Here is a 24,680-nt window from a genome sequence, read left to right as displayed (position 1 = left end):
TCCGTATTCTCCTCTGGGGACATCTCCTATATCGTAATGGGCGGCGAGAATCACGGAGTCCAGCTATACCATGCAATATGTATAGCCAGCTGAACAGGTCTTAGTCATCAGCTATAGTGCAGTTACAAAAAATACCTCCCTCAATGGCCCAGAGCTAATGTAAGAGGCCTCATGGATTGCAACCAGGCATTACTGAAGTTTTGGGGATTTTTTTTTTTGTAGTACAGCTCATCCTTAATATTTTGACTTGTGAATATAATGCCACTGTACAGTGAAGACTGACACACTGGCCGTGCAGTACAAGTAGGAGAATGTAACTCTGAATAACACATTTATGAAAATCCAGCATCTGTTAGTGTTTCTCACCTGGTGGTTTTCCAGCTGTTGCCAAACTACAACTCCCATCATGCCCTGACAACATGGGGCTGTCAGGACATGATAGAAGTTGCAAAACTGAAACCTCTGGAGAGCCACAGGTTGGGGAGTGATGTGTTGGCTTAATGTGATGTCACCCAGAAATATAATTTTTTTAAAACTTCACGCAAGTGTGAACTTCACCTTATGGGTGCACTAATGGCCGCCATGTTGGTTGTCACCCAGCTAAGCCCAATATTAAAAGGCTTCTTTAGAGATTATGCTTCCAGGTCATCAGTTCTTTACTATATGTTCAGTATATACACATAGACCCACATATTAATTGTGACATCCGTTACAAAGACTGAGAGGTAGTCACAGCCCCGCCTGGGGGGGGGGGGTGAAGAATGTGTTAAAATGTGGAGATTTACTTTAATTCTGGTGATGCAAATTGGCTGATGGTGGTAAGTGCTCTAAAAGGGAAGCGGAAGAGCTCTACAAAAAGTTTTAATTGTGTGGTTGGCAAATTACCATGGGCAACTGGAAAGTATTTAATTAAGGGGCACCCAGCTTGGTAGAGATGCCCCCTTAGCATGATGTTGAGTCGAAAGATACAAAGACCACATACACCACCCATCATGACAGACGAGAGACTTGTATCATTGCCCCCATAGACTAAAGACCACTGACAGAATTTGAGAGGGGACTCTAGGTTCATACATGCATGGGGTATGACCAAACCCCGACTCCGGGGGTAGTACCTGAAGCTATTGACCCCACACAACGAAATCAACAGACAGCAGACGGGTTTCAACTTTCAAAAAAATTCCCTTATTCAGTTTTCCACAAAAGACACATGACTTATAAATGGTCATTATTTTACTTCTGAAAGCTGGTAATGGAGGTCAAACTAAGAACGAAAAGGAATAACAAGTATTGTCCCAATGTCTCTGGCTAGTGCCGATCCGGGCAAAATTGTGCTAATGTCACCAATGTTTCATCATACAAAAATTTCTAAGACCGGTACATCTTCTACGCATGAAATTCATTGTAACACTGCAAAGTCTGTGGTTCAATGTCCAGTTGAATGTGTGTGTTCCTTTAAGGCTGCCACATGTAAGTCTTTGAAGTATCAATCTGAACCACCGATGGAAAAGTCTTATCTTCTTGAGGTGGCACCAAAACCGGCTGTTCCAAGCTGCTCTCCTTTTCCTTCTCTACTTCTCCTTCCCAAAGGCTGATGAGTGGTGGATAGAACTCATTTAGAGGGATGAATGAAGCCCTCTGCATATACTTTTTTAAAGAATGTCCACAACTTTTGTAACGGAGGTGATGTCCTGCGTATACAATGACCGCAGCCATGCAAAGTCCAGCTATGAGCGAGCCGAGAGCTGCTGAGAGGGCAATACTGACCGGCCTTCCAACGGCTGCCACTGAAAAGGAAGCGTCTTTGGTGGTCACATTAAGACAAGACTGTTGACTTGGTCGGGCTAGAGATGACACCGTAAAGCAAACCTCATACTTGGTGGCCGGCTGTAGATGTGTAAGGTTGTACTCTTGTATATCTAGAGGAACTTTGGCAGTGTAACTGATATGGGGGTTGTGGATCCTCATGGTTGCAGAGGTCCATAGGGCTGGAACGAGGACGTTAGGAGCATTGGCCGGCCCACCTAACATTTTCCATTCCACCACAACAAAATTGGAATGAACTTTCTTGGTGACTATGGAAAGAGAAGTGAACTCTTGCTCCTCCGTTCCGTTGATGAAGATGACAACACTTTTACTGTCCGTACCATCTGAGTTCCACATTTGGCACATGTATGACCCAGAATCTTCTTCTGTAGCATCCAAAATTTCAAGAGAGCCCTCAGCTAGGATTCGGACTCTGCCTGTTCCTCCTGATATCCTTTCTCCGTGAGGGGTTATCCAGTAGATCTCTGGCTTTGGATGACCACTGGCTTGGCAGTTAAGAGTCACCAGCTGATGTTTGGAAAGATGAAGCCGAGATGGAAAAGAATGTTCATCTATAAGTGGAGGACATCTACTTAACCAAGCTTGTCCTTGTATTTCCTGGAAGAGATGTCCACTGACCAGTGGTGGGCTTATACAAAGGGTGGCCTGGGCTTCTATCAGCTGAACTGATGAAAGTCCTTTCCAGTTGTTTTGGCAATCACAGCGCAAAGGATTACTGTATAAGCTGATTTCTGTTAATCCCGGTAGTGTCTGAAATACTTTAAGCGGTATTAAAGCCAATCGATTGTTGCTAAGAAGTAAAGTCTTCAAAGCACCAACATTGGATCCAAAGGCACTAGGGTCCAGGTAGGTCAATCGAGGGTTGTTGAAAATTTCTAATTTAATAAGCTCTGGCAGGTCCTGGAAGGCTTCAACTTCCACACGTTCTAGATCCTCCATTGAATTTAGGCTAAGTTCTTCGAGATGAGGCATGTCTTTGAAATCTCCTGTGCTAATTCTCCTTATGGGATTTTTGTTTAGGTCCAAGAATTTCAGGAGTTTTAAGTGCTTTAGTGCCTCCTTGGGGACCGAATTTAAACGATTATCAAAAAACGAGAGGCTTTCAAGGTAGTCCAATCCAAAGAAGGCATTTTCTGGAACCCGGTTAAGTTCCATCCCCGCCAGTACTAGACTATGTAATCTTCCAAGAGGTTGAAAGTTTAAATTTTGAAGAGCACTCACAGGATTCTCCCCTATCATGAGTATCTCTAAATTTGGAAGGTCTTCAAACCATGTTGAATCGATAACACGTAGACGGTTGGCGTTGAGGTGAAGTCTCAGTAGCTTTCCCAAGCCGGCAAAGGCTCGAGGGCCAATATAATTAATCTGGTTGTGATTGATATATAACTCTTCTAGACTCTCCAGATCTTTTAAGCAATAGTCCGGCAACTCCGTGAGCTGATTCTCCTCTAGATAAAGTGTAATGAGATGTGAAAGGTTGGACACGCTTAAATCCTGGATGCTTTGAAAGTGATTTTGAGACAAGTCAAGTTCGGTAAGGTTGACCAGGTCTTGAAGTTCCCAACCCATGTGTGATATCTTATTACTCTGCAGAAGTAGCACTTGGGTGTCGATGGAAATATTTTCTGGGATGTGAGTCAGTAGTAGGTCATTGCAGTCCACGGTCTTCGCTTCATGGTACACGGACTGTGGTGTGAACCAGGGTCTTGTCTCACAAACACATTGAGGAGGACAGAATGCCAGTCCCGAGATGTACAATGACTGGCAAATGATCAGAAGGGTCCACGTTTCAGTCCAAGAAAGTGATCTCTTCATTCTCGCGCAATGAATATGAGGCATACTGGAGGGAATCCAGGAGAAGACAACAAGTCGGTTGTGGGCCGTTGAATCTGTAAGGAGACAAAGCAGAAGGGAATATTACATGAAGTAATGGAGTCATCCTCTAGTAATGTCTTGTCATTTACAGTCGGTATGCCGTTAACCACGATTTAAAGGTTGTGTAAAATTTCGGACACCTTTAGTATCAACAAGTAGACAAGATGGGTAAGTGTTCTGGCCAGTCAACAATGGGTCACCAGTGGGCCTTTGTAAAAACTGGGGCAAATGAACAGTGAATTGGTTGCTCATAGCTACCAAACACTTGCCCATAGCAACCAATCGGGTTGCATCTTTAATTTTTCAAGGGGCCTTTAAAAAAAATGAGAACTGAAATCTGATTGGCCAATCAGATTTAATCTCTCATTTTTCAGATGGCTTTTGGAAAATGAAAGCCACCACTTGATTGGTTGCTATGGGCAACTGCTCTACTTTTTTGATAAATCTAAGTATTCCCCCCCTCTCGTGTATTCTTTTACATTATTGTATTCTAAAATATACTATATCTATCTATCTATCTATCTATCTATCTATCTATCTATCTATCTATCTATCTATCATACTTCTTCTCATCCGTGAAGTCTTTAAAGCCACAAAATCTGTTTGCTAATTTTTCTTGCCTAAGCCATTGATTTAGTAATCACCCCCCTCTCCATCCCCCATCTGTTCTTCATCCTCCATCTTGGCTCGCGCGCGCCAATGTTTTCCCTTTTGTTCCTATTAATACAAATCCTTGATCCCTTTATTCCTGCCTCACCTTGTGCCCGCTCTCTCGTCATCCCCTCTCGTATAATTCGCCAGCTCCCCACATTTGTCCCCCCATCTTAAGCCCGGTTCTCCTACGCTCTCTCTTTAGCTCGCACTAAGATGTTGCCATAGCAACACCCTGAGCGCTTTCTCCCAATGACAGCAGAATCGAGGCTCATTTTTAACCCTGGACATGCCACCGAGCTCTGCTACACCATATGCATTATGTATTGCAAAGGCTGTTACTACTTCTCTGTGGAAGAATGTAAAAGGATTTATGTACGGATGTAGCAGTGCTGAGTTAGTCACTTGTCACATCTGTGATGTACTATAGGACTGCAGATAAAACCACTGCATTGTGCCTACAAAATAAAAGTTCAGCTCTGCTACATCTACCTATCGGAGTCCAAAGTCAGGGACCACCCAAATATCTGTAATCTACCTCATGGAAGACTGATCTTATTATTACCATTATGTATTAGAGAAATGAGTGTACATGTACCGTATGAGACCCTTCCCCTCCGCCATCGTGTAAGCCGCCATTTTCCTTCCTGGAGCAGCTTTAGTGCCTTATTAGGTTTTTTAGGGAGAATTAAACCTAAAGTGCATCTTTAAATTTGCAGTGCAATTGAATTCAATCTATATTGCTCTCTGTTATCAGCCATTTCAGAATAAGGAGAAGTTTACTGTAGTGTTCTTTAATTGGATGAGTGGCAAAAAGTCCCTCAAATATCTCTGCCCCATATACATACAGTCAAGTCCCATTATTATGACCAGCAGATAATATCCAGAGTAACCGCCATGTGCAGCACGGACAGCAGTAGACGGGCGGGGAGTGACTCTATAAGGTGTTGGTCGGTGGTCTCCGGTATCTGGCGGTCGCTGACTGCAGAGCATCCCACATTGGTGGAGGGTGCGTGGGGGAGGATACGTAGAGCCAACAAGACGATGGAGGTCCCACAGATGCTCAATTGGGTTAAAGTCTGGTGAATTAGGGGGCCGGGGAAGCACTTGGAGGTCTTGGTCGTGCTCTTCCAGCCACTGTCGGACATTTTTAGCCATGTGACCTGTCGCGTTGTCTTGCTGGAAGATTCCATCTGCCCCAGGGAAGACAGTCAGCATGTATGGGGGGGGGGGGGGGACGTGACCTGCAACGATGGATTCACACCCAAATCTCTTCAGAGCCGTCCACATGGATGAGTGGCCCAGAGAACGCCATGAAAACATCCCCCGACCACAACGCTGCCGCCACCGGCTCGTGTTCTTCCAGCAATGGTTGCCGGGTGTTTGTTCTCTGATGTTTCTCGCCTGACGCGCCAATGTCCATCCGTTCTATGAAGCAGAAAACGTGACTCATCGGAGAAGACAACTCTTTACCAATCATCGGTGGTCCAATTCCGATACTGCCGCGCAAATTGAAGCCTTTTTTCCGCTGCACCTTTGTTACATAGGAGCAGCGTCCATTCGTCTGCGTGTATATATATATATATATATATATATATATATATATATATATGTATACAGACATGTAAATGTTTGATAATATAACGACTACAACCCCTCTCATAGTTGATGGATATACCCTGGTCCACTGTCTTTCTGGGCAGGGTACAGAGTCTACAGTTGGCCACACACAAGACAACGTGCCCCAAGTCTGATATTGTCTGCAGCGGTGCTCTGGAGTGAAGAGGACCACAGGAATGGGGAGCGGTGAGTATCTGCACATCTATATTAGTTTAGGGGGTCTTGTCTGGGGTCTTTATTTGTTTAGGGGTCTGGTCTGTATTAGTTTGGAGGGTTTGGAAATTTTTGGGCATTTCTGTTTTTCTAAGGCAAGTGTTCCCCCTTAAAGAGGCTCTGTCACCAGATTTTGCAACCCCTATCTGCTATTGCAGCAGATAGGCGCTGCAATGTAGATTACAGTAACGTTTTTATTTTTAAAAAAACGAGCATTTTTGGCCAAGTTATGACCATTTTCGTATTTATGCAAATGAGGCTTGCAAAAGTACAACTGGGCGTGTTTAAAAGTAAAAGTCCAACTGGGCGTGTATTATGTGCGTACATCGGGGCGTGTTTACTACTTTTACTAGCTGGGCGTTGTGTATAGAAGTATCATCCACTTCTCTTCAGAACGCCCAGCTTCTGGCAGTGCAGACACACAGCGTGTTCTCCAGAGATCACGCTGTGACGTCACTTCCCCAGGTCCTGCATCGTGTCAGACCAGCGAGGACACATCGGCACCAGAGGCTACAGATGATTCTGCAGCAGCATCGGCGTTTGCAGGTAAATCGATGTAGCTACTTACCTGCTAACGCCGATGCTGCTGCAGAATCAACTGTAGCCTCTGGTGCCGATGTGGCCGACACGATGCAGGACCTGTGAGTGACGTCACAGATCTGCACTGGCAGAAGCTGGGCGTTCTGAAGAGAAGTGGATGATACTTCTCATCAGAACGCCCAGCTAGTAAAAGTAGTAAACACGCCCCGATGTACGCACATAATACACGCCCAGTTGTACTTTTACTTTTAAACACGCCCAGTTGTACTTTTGCAAGCCTCATTTGCATAAATACGAAAATGGTCATAACTTGGCCAAAAATGCTCGTTTTTTAAAAATAAAAACGTTACTGTAATCTACATTGCAGCGCCGATCTGCTGCAATAGGAGATAGGGGCTGCAAAATCTGGTGACAGAGCCTCTTTAACCCCTTAACGCTCCAGGACATACTATTATGTCATGGTAAGTGCATCGTTCGCGCTCCATGACATAATAGTATGTCATGGAGTAAACACGGCGCCGTTCGTGCGGGCGCGTTCGTGAGCTGTGATAGCTGCTGTTTCCGACAGCAGACTATCACTACTCAATGTGCAGGGACCGATCGCGGTGGTCCCCGCAGATTTAACCCCTTAGAAGCCGCGTTCAATAGCGATCGCGGCTTCTTAGGGGTTAATCCGCCATCGCCGGCCTGCTACACGATAGTGGCCGGCGATGGTGACTATGGCAACCGGACACCAAAAAATGGCGTCCGGCTATGCAATAGACGGAAGCCTAATGGGTCCTGACAACGTCAGGACCCACTATGCTTGCTGTCAGTGAGTAGCTGACAGTTCTAATACACTGCACTACGCATGTAGTGCAGTGTATTAGAATAGCGATCAGGGCCTCCTGCCCTCAAGTCCCCTAATGGGACAAAGTAAAAAAGTAAAAAAAAAGTAAAAAAAAGTTGTGTAAAAATAAGAAAATAAAAGTTTTAAAAGTAATAAAAGTAAAAATCCCCCTTTTTCCCTTATCAGTCTTTATTATTAAAATAAATAAATAAACAAATAAACTATACATAATTGGTATCGCGCGTTATTTATCCCGCGCGGTGAACGCCGTAAAAAAAATAAATAATAAACCGTACCAGAATCACAATTGTTTGGTCACTTCACCGCCTAAAAAATGGAATAAAAAGAGATCAAAAAGTTGCATGTACCTAAAAATGGTACTGATCAAAACTACAGTTCGTTACGCAAAAAATAAGTCCTCGCATGGCTTTTTTGAAGGAAAAATAAAAACGTTCTGGCTCTTAGAATAAGGTAACACAAAAAGTAAATGATTTATTACAACAAGTATTTTATTGTGCAAACGCCATAAGACATAAAAAAACTATAAACATCTGGTATCGCCGTAATCGTATCGCCCCGCAGAATAAAGTGAATGTGTCATTTATAGCGCACGGTGAACGCTGTAAAAAAAATAGAACAAAAAAACAATAGTAGAATTGCGGTTTTTTAGTCACCGCGCCACATAAAAATAGAATAAAAACTGATCAAAAAGCCGCATGCATGACATGAAAACTGCAATGGATTCCTCAAGGGGTCTAGTTTCCAAATTGGGGTCACTTTTGGAGGGTTTCCAATGTTTTGGCACCACAAGACCTCTTCAAACCGGACATGGTGCCTAATAAAAAAGAGGCCTCAAAATCCACTAGGTGCTCCTTTGCTTCGGAGGCCGGTGCTTCAGTCCATTACCGCACTAGGGCCACATGTGGGATATTTCTCAAAACTGCAGAATCTGGGCAATAAGTATTGAGTTGAGTTTCTCTGATAAATCCTTTTGTGTTATAAAAAAAATGGTATAAAGAGGATTTTCTGACAAAAAAAAAAGTAAATGTCACCTCTACTTTGCTCTAAATTTCTGTGAAACACCTAAAGGGTTCATAAACTTTCTAAATGCTGTTGTGAATACTTTGAGGGGTCTAGTTTCTAAAATGGGGTGTTTGATAGGGGTTTCTAATATATGGGCCCCTCAAAGCAACTTCAGAACTGAACTGGAACCTAAAAAAATAAATAAATGAGGCAATACTTCGCTTCTCACATTATACTGATAATGAGTCGTGCCCACCCCGAGATGACCCCAGTTTTGACCGTTTGTATAAACTGAGACCCCTATTAGACCGTTTCAGTGCCCGGTTTTCCCAAGCATACACCCCCGAGAAGTGTATTTCTATTGATGAGTCCCTGGTAGATTTTAAAGGGAGGGTTCAATTCCGCCAGTACCTGCCGGGTAAGAGGGCAAGGTATGGCGTGAAGATGTATAAGCTGCGAGAGTGCATCAGGGTATACCTACAGATTTAGGATATATGAAGGAAAGGCCACCCCCAAACCAGACTGCATCCTGGACTACAATAGGTACATGGGAGGGATGGACTTGTCAAATCAAGTCCTGAAGCCCTACAGCGCCATGCGGTGTGGTATAAGAAGCTGGCCGGGCACATCATACAGATGGCTTTGTACAATACGTCGATGTGCAGGCCAGAGGGGAACTTTCCTGGAATTTCAAGATCTAATCTTTAGGGACCAGGAAGGGGGGGCACCCAGTACTTCTGGAAACGAGGCCACACGCATCGTACCAGGGCAACACTTTCCAAGAGAAGTTCCCCAAACCGGTGGAAAGGGAAAGAGTCAAAAGAGGTGCAGAGTCTGCTATAAGAGGGGGATAAGGAAGAACACAATATACCAATGTGACACGTGTCCCGAAAAACCAGGGCTCTGTATAAAAGATTGTTTTAAAATGTATCATACATCTCTTGATTTTTAATTTACCCTGATACACTCCGCACAGCTTAGCCCCCTCATCTTTCCCTTCTGAGCCCTGCCGTATGCCCAGCCAGCTGATAACAGCCACATGTAGGGTATTGCCGTACCCAGGAGAACCCACATTACAATTTAAGGGGTATATATCTCCGGTGGCGCATGCTGGGCACAATATATTGGACACTGAAATGGCATATATATATATATATATATATATATATATATATATATAAAATTGCAAATCTCACACTGCACCATCTGCTGCGTATTATCTTTTACACAGTACCTGTGAGGTAAAAATGCTCACTACACCTCTAGATGAATGTCTTAAGAGGTGTAGTTTTTAAAATAGGGTCACTTCTCAGGGGTTTCAACTCTACTGGTACCTCAGGGGCTTCTGCATACATGACTTAGCACCAGAAAAGCTCCAGTAGGCCAAATGGTGGTCCTTTCCTTCTGAGCCCTCCCATGGGCCCAAAGGGCAGTTTATCACCACAAATGGGGTATTGCCGCACTAAGGACAAATTGGGCAACAAAATGGGGTATGTTGTTCCTTGTGAAAATAAGACATTTTGATCAAAAATGACATCTTATTGGAAAAAATATCATTTTTTTCATTTCACAGCCCAATTCAAATAGGTGCTGTAAAAAAACTGTGCGGTCAAAATGATAACAAAAACCATAAATGAATTCCTTGAGGGGTGTAATTTCCAAAATGGGGTTACTTCTGGTGGGTTTCCATTGTTTTGATACCTCAACACCTCTTCAAACCTGGCATGCTGCCTAAAATATATTCTAATAAAAAAGAGGCCTCAAAATGCACTAGGTGCTTCTTTGCTTCTAGGGCTTGTGTTTTAGTCCACGAGCGCACTAGAGCCACATGTGGGACATTTCTAAAAACTGCAGAATCTGGACAATACATATTTAGTAGTATTTCTCTGGTAAAACCTTCTCTGTTACAGAAAAAAAATTGGATAAATTTGAAATTCAGCAGAAAAAATGAAATTTGCAAATTTCATTTCCACTTTGCTTTAATTCCTGTGAAATGCCTGAAGGGTTAAAAAACTTTCTATATGCTGTTTTGAATACTTTGAGGGGTGTAGTTTTTAAAATGGGGTGTTTTATGGGGGTTTCTAATACATAGGCCCCTCAAATCCACTTCAGAACTGAACTGGTACCTTCAAAAAAAGGCTTTTGAAATTTTCTTAAGAATATGAGAAATTGCTGTTTATGTTCTAAGCCTTGTAACGTCCAAGAAAAATAAAATAATGTTCAAAAAACGATGCCAATCTTAAGTAGACATATGGGAAATGTGAACTAGTAACTATTTTGGGTGGTATAACCGTCTGTTTTCCAAGCAGATGCATTTAAATTCTGAAAAATGCTATTTTTTGTAAATTTTCTCTACATTTTGCAATTTTTCACAAATAAAGACTGAATATATCGACCAAATTTTACCACGAACATGAAGCCCAAAGTGTCACGAGAAAACAATCTCAGAATCGCTTGGCTAGGTTTAAGCATTCCGACGTTATTACCACATAAAGTGAAATATGTCAGATTTGAAAAATGGGCTCTGAGCCTTAAGGCCCAAACTAGGCTGCGTCCTTAAGAGGTTAAATGCCTCAGATGCCCCCATAAGTGCCACTTTATTATGTGCCTGGCACTGTTACATGCAGCTTCAGCACTTGGGACAGCTCCTTCTATCAGACAGACGTTGATGAAGCCCAGGCCATGTTCACACTTTGCGTTTTTGTGTCATGGGGCCTTATTTATTAAGACTAATGATTAAACCGGCCTTGTTAGCCATAGTAACCAATCACAGTGCAGCTTCATTTCTTAAAATGCTTTAGAAAAATAAAATGTTCACTTTGATTTGTTGTGGATTGTAAAATGCAACCACAGCAAAACTGCGGTAAAATAATTTGTACACTCTAGTGGTGCTGTATGGATCCAAATTAAGGCCCCCATAGAAATCTGTGGACCCTACTGCACCTCCCTGGGCCTCTGATTATACATGGAGGTCGCATGTCCTCCTCATCGTGGCGGCACCGTATGGACCCATAGAGGGTAAAATAATGATAAATGAGCATGAGAAGTGTCTGCGTTACTGACAGACGCCACACCAGGTCTGGTCAGACCGCTGAATAAAGAGGACAACCGTGTCCATTACAACCAATCAGAGCTTAGCTTTCATTTTCTGAACTGCACTGGAACTCTGGTTGCCATAAACAACAAGACCATTTCTTCTCTTAGGGCTGAGCCATGAAGAAGACCCCAAGTATCGAGGGAGAGGCAGCCTTTATTATATAGACAGATCATAGATATGAGAGAGGGAGATAGATATTAGAGAGATAGAAAGATAGATATGAGAGATAGATAGATAGATAGATATGAGATAGATAGATAGACAGATATGAGAGATAGATAGATATGAGAGATAGATAGATATGAGAGATAGATAGATATGAGATAGATAGATATGAGATAGATAGATATGAGATAGATAGATATGAGATAGATAGATATGAGATAGATAGATAGATAGATATGAGATAGATAGATAGATATGAGAGATAGATAGATAGATATGAGATAGATAGATAGGAGATAGATAGATATGAGATAGATAGATATGAGATAGATAGATAAATAGATAGGAGATAGATAGATATGAGAGATAGATAGATATGAGAGATAGATAGATATGAGATAGATAGATATGAGAGATAGATATGAGATGGATAGATATGAGATAGATAGATAGATAGATAGATATGAGATGGATAGATATGAGATAGATAGATAGATATGAGATAGATAGATATGAGATAGATAGATAGATAGATAGGAGATAGATAGATATGAGATAGAATTCTGCAAACACCTTCTCCAAGTCCATCGGAGCACCTCAAATAGTGCCTGTCGGGCAGAACTGGGCAGATTCCCACTACACCTCACAATCCAGAAGAGGGCGCTATCATTCTGGGCCCATCTACACAGCAGCAGGCAAAGTTCCTATCACCATAAAGCCCTGCTACACCAAGGGGTCCCAGGTAAACCAGGCCCCGCAGAACACCTCACCCTGACCCGGCCTGAAGAAAATGTCACTCAGCGCGGCCTCACAAAAGCCGAAATCAAGAAGACAATAAACGAGAACCAAGAGGAATATATCAGTGACTGGAGGAACGACATAAAGACATCCCAGAAACTGACAATATACCGGAGTCTACAGCGGGAATATAAACTGGCGCCATATCTGGAGAAACGGCCAAACCCCAGAGACAGACAGATCCTGAGCCGCTACAGACTGAGCGCCCACAACCTGCTCATCCAATCCGGGCGCCACAGACAGACCTACAAGCCCAGGGAGAGCCGACTGTGCCAACAGTGCGACCAGGAGGCCGTGGAGGATGAGGCCCACTTCCTGCTACACTGCTCCAAATACTCAACAGTGAGGGACACTCACTTCAGGAAACTCTCTGATCTCTTACCGGACTTCAGCTCCATGGAAGAGGAAGAGAAACTCTACATCCTGCTGGGTGAAGAGGAAACCACAGTGGGCACAGCGGCACAATATGTCACTGCATGCCATAAACTGAGAGAGACATGATATGCCATGGACTCGTATAACCCCGACCCTAGATGTGTCCCTATCCCCAAGCCCTCAGTCCCTATCCCTCATTCCCTTACTTCTTACTTGCTTTGGCAATGCTAATATGTATTTGGTCCTGCCAATAAAGCTTCTTTGAATTGAATTGAATTGAATTGAATTGATATGAGATAGATAGATAGATAGATAGATAGATAGATAGATAGATAGATAGATAGATATGAGAGATAGATAGATATGAGATAGATATGAGATATAGATAGATAGATATGAGATAGATAGATATGAGATAGATAGATAGATGTGATAGATAATGAGATAGATAGATAGATAGATATGAGATAGATAGATATGAGATAGATAGATAGATGTGATAGATAATTAGATAGATAGATAGATATGAGATAGATAGATAGATATGAGATAGATAGATATGAGATAGATAGATATGAGATAGATAGATATGAGATAGATAGATATGAGATAGATAGATATGAGATAGATAGATAGATAGATATGAGATAGATAGATATGAGATAGATAGATATGAGATAGATAGATATGAGATAGATAGATAGATAGATAGATATGAGATAGATAGATAGATATGAGATAGATAGATAGATATGAGATAGATAGATAGATAGATAGATAGATATGAGAGATAGATAGATAGATATGAGATAGATAGATAGGAGATAGATAGATATGAGATAGATAGATATGAGATAGATAGGAGATAGATAGATATGAGATAGATAGATATGAGAGATAGATAGATAGATAGATAGATGTGATAGATATGAGATAGATAGATATGAGATAGATAGATAGATATGAGATAGATAGATAGATAGATAGATAGATAGATAGATAGATATGAGAGATAGATAGATAGATATGAGATAGATAGATAGATAGGAGATAGATAGATATGAGATAGATAGATATGAGAGATAGATAGATAGATAGATATGAGATAGATAGATATGAGATAGATAGATATGAGAGATAGATATGAGATAGATAGATAGATATGAGATAGATAGATATGAGATAGATAGATATGAGATAGATAGATATGAGATAGATAGATAGATATGAGATAGATAGATATGAGATAGATAGATAGATAGATAGATAGGAGATAGATAGATAGGAGATAGATAGATATGAGATAGATAGATATGAGATAGATAGATAGATAGATATGAGATAGATATGAGATATAGATAGATAGATATGAGATAGATAGATATGAGATAGATAGATGTGATAGATAATGAGATAGATAGATAGATAGATAGATATGAGATAGATAGATATGAGATAGATAGATAGATAGATAGATAGATAGATAGATAGATAGATAGATAGATATGAGAGATAGATAGATATGAGATAGATAGATAGATAGATAGATAGATATGAGATAGATAGATATGAGATAGATAGATAGATAGATAGATAGATAGATAGATGTGATAGATAATGAGATAGATAGATAGATAGATAGATAGATAGATAGATATGAGATAGATAGATAGATATGAGATAGATAGATAGATAGATAGATAGATAGATAGATAGATAGATATGAGAGATAGATAGATAGATAGATAGATATGAGATAGATAGATAGATATGAGATAGATAGATAGATAGATATGAGAGATAGATAGATAGATAGATATGAGATAGATAGATAGATATGAGATAGATAGATAGATATGAGATAGATAGATAGATATGAGAGATAGATAGATAGATAGATATGAGATAGATGTGAGATATAGATAGATAGATAGATAGATAGATAGATAGATAGATATGAGATAGATAGATAGATATGAGATAGATAGATAGATATGAGATAGATAGATAGATAGATGTGATAGATATGAGATAGATAGATATGAGAGATAGATAGATTGAGCGATGTGTTGGATTATTTTTTGCGGGACGAGCTGTAGTTTTTATTGGTACCATTTTTTTGGTACATTCAACTTTTTGATCACTTTTGATTACATTTTTTTAGATCTAAGTTGACAAAAAAAACTGCTATTTTTGGCATTTTACAAATACAAGGGGGGTTTTTGAACATTTTAATTTTTTTCACTACTACTAACTTTATTAAACTTTTTTTACGCATTAAATACTAATGTATTTCAGTATACCGTCATTTTTACAGGCTTCTGTTAAGCCCTGCCAGAGGCAGACCTGGGGGCCTTCATTAGGCCCCTGGGCTGCCATGACAACCATTGGCACCACCCCGATTGTGTTGTGGGGGTGCCGATGAGTTGTTGGAGGGGGCTGTCCCCCCCTTTTCAACGCTTCAGATGCTGCGGTCGCTGTTCCTGGCTGTTAGTCCCGTGTGTTAGCCCATGAGCGTCCTCCATACTTCCCTATAACGCTTATCACTTTTATGTACGTGACAATGCATCAAAGGGTTAAAGGACTCCTAATCCTAAACTCCGTCTTTTGCATTTTCTTTGCCATTTTCCCCTCTTTGACTTCAATTTAAAAAAGACGTCACGTGCATTAAACGGCTGACAACAGAGGACAATACAGACCTTATTGAGACTTCTACAATCATTCGATATATCTTTTTTTTTTTTTTACCGCTCATTTAATGTCACTATATTAAGTTTACTGCGGGGGGCGCTCTTGTTATTTCAGATGCCTGTGAAGAAGATCTCTGATTGAACCCTTTCATGTATTCGCTTTCAGTGATCTTGTGGTTTACAGGAAGGTCATGTTTGCTTTTCAGTAATGTTTACAGTCTCGGAGAATTCACTGAGTTGTGTCCCTTGTGTGAAAGTGCAAATATTTTAATGACGTTCTTATCTTAAATGTTGTCTAAAGATGTAGCAGAGCTGAATTTGTCATTTAACTCTATTGAGCTGCATTGTGACGACTCCCTGAGTAATGATTATTCTGCTGATCCTTTGAAAGATCACAGATACTTTTCAGCTGTGCCAAAAACACAACTTCAGCTCTGCTATATCTGTACCTACTTCTAATTCATCAAATAAAACATGACCCTGAATAATTCTGTGTAAATCACTGTGTATAATATCCCTGTACTGTGACATCACTGTATATAATATCCCTGTACTGTGACATCACTGTGTATATTATCCCTGTACTGTGACATCACTGTGTATATTATAGCTGTACTGTGACATCACTGTGTATAATATCCCTGTACTGTGACATCACTGTATAATATCCCTGTACTGTGACATCACTGTGTATAATATCCCTGTACTGTGACATCACTGTATATAATATCCCTGTACTGTGACATCACTGTGTATATTATCCCTGTACTGTGACATCACTGTGTATATTATAGCTGTACTGTGACATCACTGTGTATAATATCCCTGTACTGTGACATCACTGTATAATATCCCTGTACTGTGACATCACTGTGTATAATATCCCTGTACTGTGACATCGCTGTGTAGAATATCCCTGTACTGTGACATCGCTGTGTAGAATATCCCTGTACTGTGACATCACTGTGTATATTATAGCTGTACTGTGACATCACTGTGTATAATATCCCTGTACTGTGACATCACTCTGTATAATATCCCTGTACTGTGACATCACTGTGTATAATATCCCTGTACTGTGACATCACTGTGTATAATATCCCTGTACTGTGACATCACTGTGTATAATATCCCTGTACTGTGACATCACTGTGTATAATATCCCTGTACTGTGACATCCCTATGTATAATATCCCTGTACTGTGACATCACTGTGTATAATATCCCTGTACTGTGACATCCCTATGTATAATATCCCTGTACTGTGACATCACTCTGTATAATATCCCTGTACTGTGACATCGCTGTGTATAATATCCCTGTACTGTGACATCGCTGTGTAGAATATCCCTGTACTGTGACATCGCTGTGTAGAATATCCCTGTACTGTGACATCGCTGTGTATAATATCCCTGTACTGTGACATCGCTGTGTATAATATCCCTGTACTGTGACATCGCTGTGTATAATATCCCTGTACTGTGACATCGCTGTGTATAATATCCCTGTACTGTGACATCCCTGTGTATAATATCCCTGTACTGTGACATCACTGTGTATATTATCCCTGTACTGTGACATCACTGTGTATAATATCCCTGTACTGTGACATCACTGTGTATAATATCCCTGTACTGTGACATCACTGTGTATAATATCCCTATACTGTGACATCACTGTGTATAATATCCCTGTACTGTGACATCACTGTGTATAATATCCCTGTACTGTGACATCACTGTGTATAATATCCCTGTACTGTGACATCACTGTGTATAATATCCCTGTATTGTGACATCACTGTGTATAATATCCCTGTATTGTGACATCACTGTGTATAATATCCCTGTACTGTGACATCACCGTGTATATTATCCCTGTACTGTGACATCACCGTGTATATTATCCCTGTACTGTGACATTCCTGTGTATATTATAGCTGTACTGTGACATCACTGTGTATATTATCCCTGTACTGTGACATCACTGTGTATAATATCCCTGTACTGTAAATATCACTGTGTATAATATCCCTGTACTGTGACATCACTCTGTATAATATCCCTGTGTGACATCACCGTGTATATTATCCCTGTACTGTGACATCACTGTGTATATTATCCCTGTACTGTGACATCACTGTGTATAATATACCTGTACTGTAAATATCACTGTGTATAATATCCCTGTACTGTGACATCACTCTGTATAATATCCCTGTACTGTGACATCGCTGTGTATATTATAGCTGTACTGTGACATCGCTGTGTATAATATCCCTGTACTGTGACATCGCTGTGTATAATATCCCTGTACTGTGACATCACTGTGTATAATATCCCTGTACTGTGACATCACTGTGTATAATATCCCTGTACTGTGACATCACTGTGTATATTATCCCTGTACTGTGACATCACTGTGTATAATATCCCTATACTGTGACATCACCGTGTATATTATCCCTGTACTGTGACATCACTGTGTATAATATCCCTGTACTGTAAATATCACTGTGTATAATATCCCTGTACTGTGACATCACTGTGTATATTATAGCTGTACTGTGACATCACTGTGTATAATATCCCTGTACTGTGACATCACTGTGTATATTATAGCTGTACTGTGACATCACTGTGTATAATATCCCTGTACTGTGACATCACTCTGTATAATATCCCTGTACTGTGACATCACTGTGTATATTATAGCTGTACTGTGACATCACTGTGTATAATATCCCTGTACTGTGACATCACTCTGTATAATATCCCTGTACTGTGACATCACTGTGTATATTATAGCTGTACTGTGACATCACTGTGTATATTATCCCTGTACTGTGACATCACTGTGTATATTATCCCTGTACTGTGACATCACTGTGTATAATATCCCTGTACTGTGACATCGCTGTGTATATTATCCCTGTACTGTGACGTCACTGTGAATAATATCCCTGTACTGTGACATCACTGTGTACAATATCCCCATACTGTGACATCACTGTTTATTATCCCTGTACTGTGATGTCACTGTTTATAATCCCTGTACTGTGATGTCACTGTGTTTATTATCCCTGTACTGTGATGTCACTGTTTATTATCCCTGTACTGTGATGTCACTGTTTATAATCCCTGTACTGTGCTGTCACTGTTTATAATCCCTGTACTGTGCTGTCACTGTGTTTATAATCCCTGTACTGTGATGTCACTGTGTTTATAATCCCTGTACTGTGATGTCACTGTGTTTATAATCCCTGTACTGTGATGTCACTGTTTATAATCCCTGTACTGTGATGTCACTGTTTATAATCCCTGTACTGTGATGTCACGGTTTATAATCCCTGTACTGTGATGTCACTGTTTATAATCCCTGTACTGTGATGTCACTGTGTTTATAATCCCTGTACTGTGATGTCACTGTGTTTATAATCCCTGTACTGTGATGTCACTGTGTTTATTATCCCTGTCAGACAGTTATCACACTATGTAAACAAAGTGCATAACAAAATCAGTTCTGCTACATAAAGGTGTGAAACATTTCCAAGCCAGATTTAGGAGATCGAAACATCCCGGACCCTCAAGATTTCAGAACATATGATTGTTATAGATCAAATCCAGTTTTGACCCATGGAATAATGGTGACGTGTTATTTACGCTGCATAGTGAACGGCGTAGATTTATAACGTGAAAATCAAAGCTGGAATTGCTGCTTATTTTCAATTCCCTCCTAAAATTAAGGTAATAAAAGTTTATGGATATATTATAAGCATCCAAAAATGGTGTAATTGAAAAATACAACTCGTCCCGCAAAAAAACAAGCCCTTACACGGCGAGGTCGACGAAATAAAAAAAAAGTTACGACTCTTGTAATTTGACAGTGAAAAACTCAAAAAATAATCCTTGGGTCATTAATGCGCAAAAAGGCCTGGTCATGAAAGGGTTAAAGGCATTTTACAGGTGACCCTAATGTAAACATGTACTTTGCGTAGCGGTGACAGCTCCAAAATTCTGAGCCGATGAAATTTATATTTCGTTAAAGAGGCTAGAGCTCCGATACGAAGCCCCAAGTCCCGTTCTTCTCTAAATACAAAAATGTTTTGCCTGCAGCCGCCACTAGGGGGAGCTTACTGCATACAGATTTATACAGCTGCCAATAAACTAAATACTAGTCATAGAAATCTGTATTTAAGGAGCCCCCTAGTGGTGGCTACAGGCAAAAGGAAATTTTCATTTAATTCTATGGTAGCAGGCTCCTTATTTATCTGGGCCTCGGAGGCCAGCATCTTGTCTAGAAGACCTGCCCATAGTAATGTCCTTCTATGATGATGCTCATTCTAGTCACATGATGCAAATGAACCAGTCACCAGCTCCCTGCAGTACTCTCTTTCTACCAGTAGATGTCGCTGTTTTTATTGCTGAACATAAACAAAGATTTGAACCTGTAACTAAAGGAATTTAAAACTTGACAATCCGTTTTATCAAAAACATTTTGTTTTTTCTTAGCGAATACATTCAAATCTCTCTGTTTTAATTTCATATAATACCGTTTTTCCTGGAATATTTTTTTTTACTTGTTGCCCTTTAATTTAATTTTGGGTAGAGATGGCCCTCCGCACTGGGAAATGTATATAATAAATATGCTGGTGACGTCATATGTTCCAAAAACTCTATACGGTATTATTTTGTGTATATATGTATTCCTAACCTTGGACTGTATGAGGCCGACATAATTAGTAGGTGACGTCACCCCCCCCCCCCCCCCCTCAACAACACCCCATGCCAAACCGGCGTATCCTCCCGACTTTTATGCTTGGATTCATCAGAGAAGACAAATTTCAGCCTGGCTAAACATAATCGATCCCTATGGACCCACCACGGAGATGTTAGTGGACCATTCAATGGCCAACTACGTATGTAGGTCCCCGTCCCCCCCTCTGTATCTGCTTGGATTGGTTTTAAGACATTGATTATTTCATGAGGAATTAGAAGGAGATCCAAAAATTTGGAGTTAATGAGGCAGGACAAGACATTGAAGACAACAAGAGGAGCTGCGAAGGATGGACGCTGAGGAATGGACCTTCTTACCGTTATAGAGGCCTCGGTACCGGGGTCACCACCGCTGAAGTCTTGTCCAAGATTGTGGTCTTCAACTCTACGCCATCAGCTCTTATGCCTTTGGGTCTATCATCGTTTGTCTTTGGCGTTCTTCCTCGGTTCTTAAAGGCGCAGTCTCTTCCTTCCCGATCCCTACAGAGATGTCTCCTACCAGGCTTCTTCTAGTCTACTGATCGCCTTTGTCTTTCATGTTCTCCGTCAGCCTCGTCTTCTTCTCCCTCTCCCTCGTGTTCTTCTTTGTGACTGTTTCTTTCTCCTTAGGCTGAATAAAAGGAGCTTTTTCATCTGACAGGTGCTCCACCCAGCCAATAGGATGCCTGAGCTACCAGGGCCTTGTCCAATGGCAAAGATGGAAGGGAGGAACAGATGGATGTGTAAAGCTTCCGATATAGAAGCTGACAACACACGGTGATATTATGAATATGGATCAGCCCTGAGATCACTTCACTGACCTGCCTGGAAACAGAGGATTTCACATATTAACTCATTATTCCCCCCGACTTGGCTCAGACAGCACTGGGGAAGGGCAGAGACATCCGAGCAGACAGAAGCAGTGGCTCATAAAAAACCAGACACCCATGAGAAAGGGGCCGCACACTGCAGATATTCCTGCAATGATGCAGCCGTTCATTATATACTCCGACTGAACATTATACAGACCCCTATTAGATCTCACCAATGTATCACACCGATGGGGGGCACCAATGACCCATGCCATCCTAACCCTCGCACATCTTTATCCCAATATATATATTATGAGGGCTGGATTACAACATGGCCAAAGGGGCAAATGTTTTGTAGCCCCCACTACCACTGCCCCCAACATAGTTTAATAATAAAAGTTGTCTTATTTAGGAACTTTATAGTGTTATTATATGGGCACTGTATTAGGACTATATGGCACCTTTATGTGTTCAACATAAAGGCACTAGTATGTAGCCACTATTTGGCAGATTATGTAGCCACTATTTGGCAGTATTATGTGGCTTCTATTTGGCGGTATTATCTAATCACTATTTAGCAGTATTATGTAGCCACTATTTGGCAGTATTATGTAGCCACTATTTGGCAGTATTATGTAGCCACTATTTGGCAGTATTATATAGCCACTATTTGGCAGTATTATGTAGCCACTATTTGGCAGTATTATGTAGCAACTATTTGGCAGTATTATGTGGGCACTATTTTGCAGTATTATGTAACCACTATTTGGCAGTATTATGTAGCCACTATTTGGCAGTATTATGTAGCCACTATTTGGCAGTATTATGTAGCCACTATTTGGCAGTATTATGTAGCCACTATTTGGCAGTATTATGTAGCCACTATTTGGCAGTATTATGTAGCCACTATTTGGCAGTATTATGTAGCCACTATTTGGCAGTATTATGTAACCACTATTTGGCAGTATTATGTAGCCACTATTTGGCAGTATTTTGTAACCACTATTTGGCAGTATTATATAGCCACTATTTGGCAGTATTATCTGACCACTATTTAACAGTATTATGTGGGTACTATATGGCAGTATTATATGGGTCCCGTTATTTGGCAATGTATAGTGGTATTATTTACTGTATGGCAGTGTTATATGTTTACTATATGGCAGTAGTATATGGGTCCTGTTACTTGGCACTGTATAGGGGTATTATTTACTGTATGGCAGTGTTATATGTTTACTATATGGAAGTATTATATGGGTCCCGTTATTTGGCACTGTATAGCGGTATTATTTACTGTATGGCAGTGTTATATGTTTACTATATGGCAGTATTATACGGGTCCTTTTATCTGGCACTGTATAGCGGTATTATTAATTTACTATATGGCAGTATTATACGGGTCCTGTTATCTGGCACTGTATAGTGGTATTATTAATTTACTGTATGGCAGAGTTCTTGCGGCTGTATCATGGCAGGATTGTGTGTAGTTTTATATGGGGAGAAATTTGTGACCGGGTTGGTATGGAATATAATACTGCGGGACACGTAGCATGCCTAAGACTACTGCGCAAATGTAGATCCTTGTCATATTATGTCAACTTAAGTTAACTTTGATATGTAAAGTTTGTGGGATAACTAGATAAGCAATATACCACCCAACTTTCCCAGAGTCCTGAATGGCAAATGTGCCTACTTATGCAATGTGACATCAGCCTCCACTACATCCATAGGATACACTATATGGATCCATAATATCTACAATTACATGCAGCTGCTGCTGAGTCAAAGCGCCCGGATTCCAGTACATTGATCCGCACGTGACCTCACCCGGGGTCTCAGGATTCGGCTTCACTCACATGACGTGATGGGGAGCGCACAGCTTAGATGACATAATGGCAGTCATCACGTGGTCTCATCAGAAGCGATGTCCTCAGGGAGTCCTCTACCGCAGCGCACAATGATCAAATGTAATGACGTAACCATGGAGACCTCGCTCGCTACCTGGTGTCCGAGAAAACGGCAATCTATACGGGGATGAGATAAATTTTGTAAATAATAGAGCATCGTGTGTCATTTCCAGTAAGAGTCTAAGCAGAGTCTTCACCACTGTTGATCCTGAGCTAACTGGTTCGCGAATAGAATGCCAGAACTACAGTCTAGACTGACACATATGCAAGTCAATCATTAGAAGAGAAGAAGAGATGGGTGACGCTACACTGCAATGCAGAGGAACTTGCCTTTCAGGGTCTGTGGGAAAAGAGTACTTTAGTGGCGTCCATTATTGGTCTGTATATGAGACCAAGATCACTCACAAATGGCTGCATAATGCGTTAGAAGATGGCCAGGACCAAAACGGGATGTTTTTGTTGTTCAGTTTATAGAACCCTATATGGTGGTATTCTTTAGTCACTGTATGGCTGTATTATGGGCGCACTGTATTGTACTTTTATTTTGCACTATATGGTGGTATTGGTTACTGTCTAGCACTGTTTTGGGTTCTCTGTATGGATGTATTATGGGGGCACTGTATGGTACTTTGATTTTGCACTATATGGTGGTATGATATAGTTATTGTATCGTGTCGTTTTCATTATGTAGCCATATTGGGGTCAGTGGGGGGCGGGGGGGGCGGCTAACAGCCAGATCTCTACTAATTGACAACATTGGGAAACGGGAAATCCCTTTCTGTGTATTCAGGAGAAGTGTAAAGCTTTTCAGATTTCTCAAAAATGTAATAAAATGTGTAACTTACACAAAATAACGTTAATAAATTAAATTTGTGAAATATTTTAAATATAGCGCCATTTTCATCAACACCGCATTACTGTGTAAATCGCCACACCTGCCATTCAGGGTACCAGGAAAGCCTTTCTGTCCTCTTATGAGTCAGAGGCATGTTTGGAGCCTGGATGTGACTTCCACTTTAGCACCCCCACTCTGAGAACAAGTGAAGTAAACTGTGCACCTCCCACTCATGGACATGTCCTCTAAAAGTGAGTAACAGAATAATTATCCAGCAGTACTAGCGCCATCTGCTGGTGATTCCATAATATTGCAGTCAGAATATTTTTCTTGGTTCCTTTACCAGTAGAGACCCTTTTAAATCAGGGCATCTGTAAATAAAAGACCCCATGGGCAAGTTCACTTGGAGTGTTTTGAGATTTATTTGTTTTGTTAGATTTTTTTTTTTTTTTTCAAAATAGATTTTTCTGGGTATTATTTTTTGTTAAATATCTTTTCTGGGTAAATTTGAAATTTCCTGCATTTAGTTGTCTCTGCTGATCACGTGGACAGGCGCCGGGGGGGGGGGGGGAGTATGAAGTCTTTCATTGGCTGCCTATTATTTATTTAGTGGGTCACAGACTCTGTGGGCACTACTGATGGGGCACTATGAGTTGCTGTTTATAGGGG

The 24,680-nt window shown here is 40.8% G+C and overlaps 1 protein-coding gene across 1 annotated transcript; it reads right to left on the bottom strand.

Annotated features, from left to right (window-relative positions):
* Window positions 1-1,162: 1,162 nt before the first annotated feature.
* LOC142659113 (leucine-rich repeat neuronal protein 1-like) lies at window positions 1,163-21,291 on the bottom strand. Its single transcript, XM_075834884.1, has 2 exons — window positions 20,797-21,291; window positions 1,163-3,716 (listed from the first exon to the last, which is right to left on the bottom strand). The coding sequence occupies exon 2, from the start codon at window positions 3,664-3,666 to the stop codon at window positions 1,456-1,458; it is 2,211 nt and encodes a 736-aa protein (XP_075690999.1). The 5' UTR covers window positions 3,667-3,716; window positions 20,797-21,291; the 3' UTR covers window positions 1,163-1,455.
* Between the last annotated feature and the right edge of the window lie 3,389 nt (window positions 21,292-24,680).

The sequence above is a fragment of the Rhinoderma darwinii genome, chromosome 8, assembly GCF_050947455.1.
Source record: "Rhinoderma darwinii isolate aRhiDar2 chromosome 8, aRhiDar2.hap1, whole genome shotgun sequence".
Taxonomy (NCBI): domain Eukaryota; kingdom Metazoa; phylum Chordata; class Amphibia; order Anura; family Rhinodermatidae; genus Rhinoderma; species Rhinoderma darwinii.
The sequence above is the reverse complement of the archived record's forward strand: the minus strand, read 5'-3'. Positions and strand labels throughout refer to the sequence as shown.

Excerpts from the sequence above, each read along its gene's own strand:
- LOC142659113 (XM_075834884.1), bottom strand. The coding sequence starts at position 3,666 with ATGCCTCATATTCATTGCGCGAGAATGAAGAGATCACTTTCTTGGACT.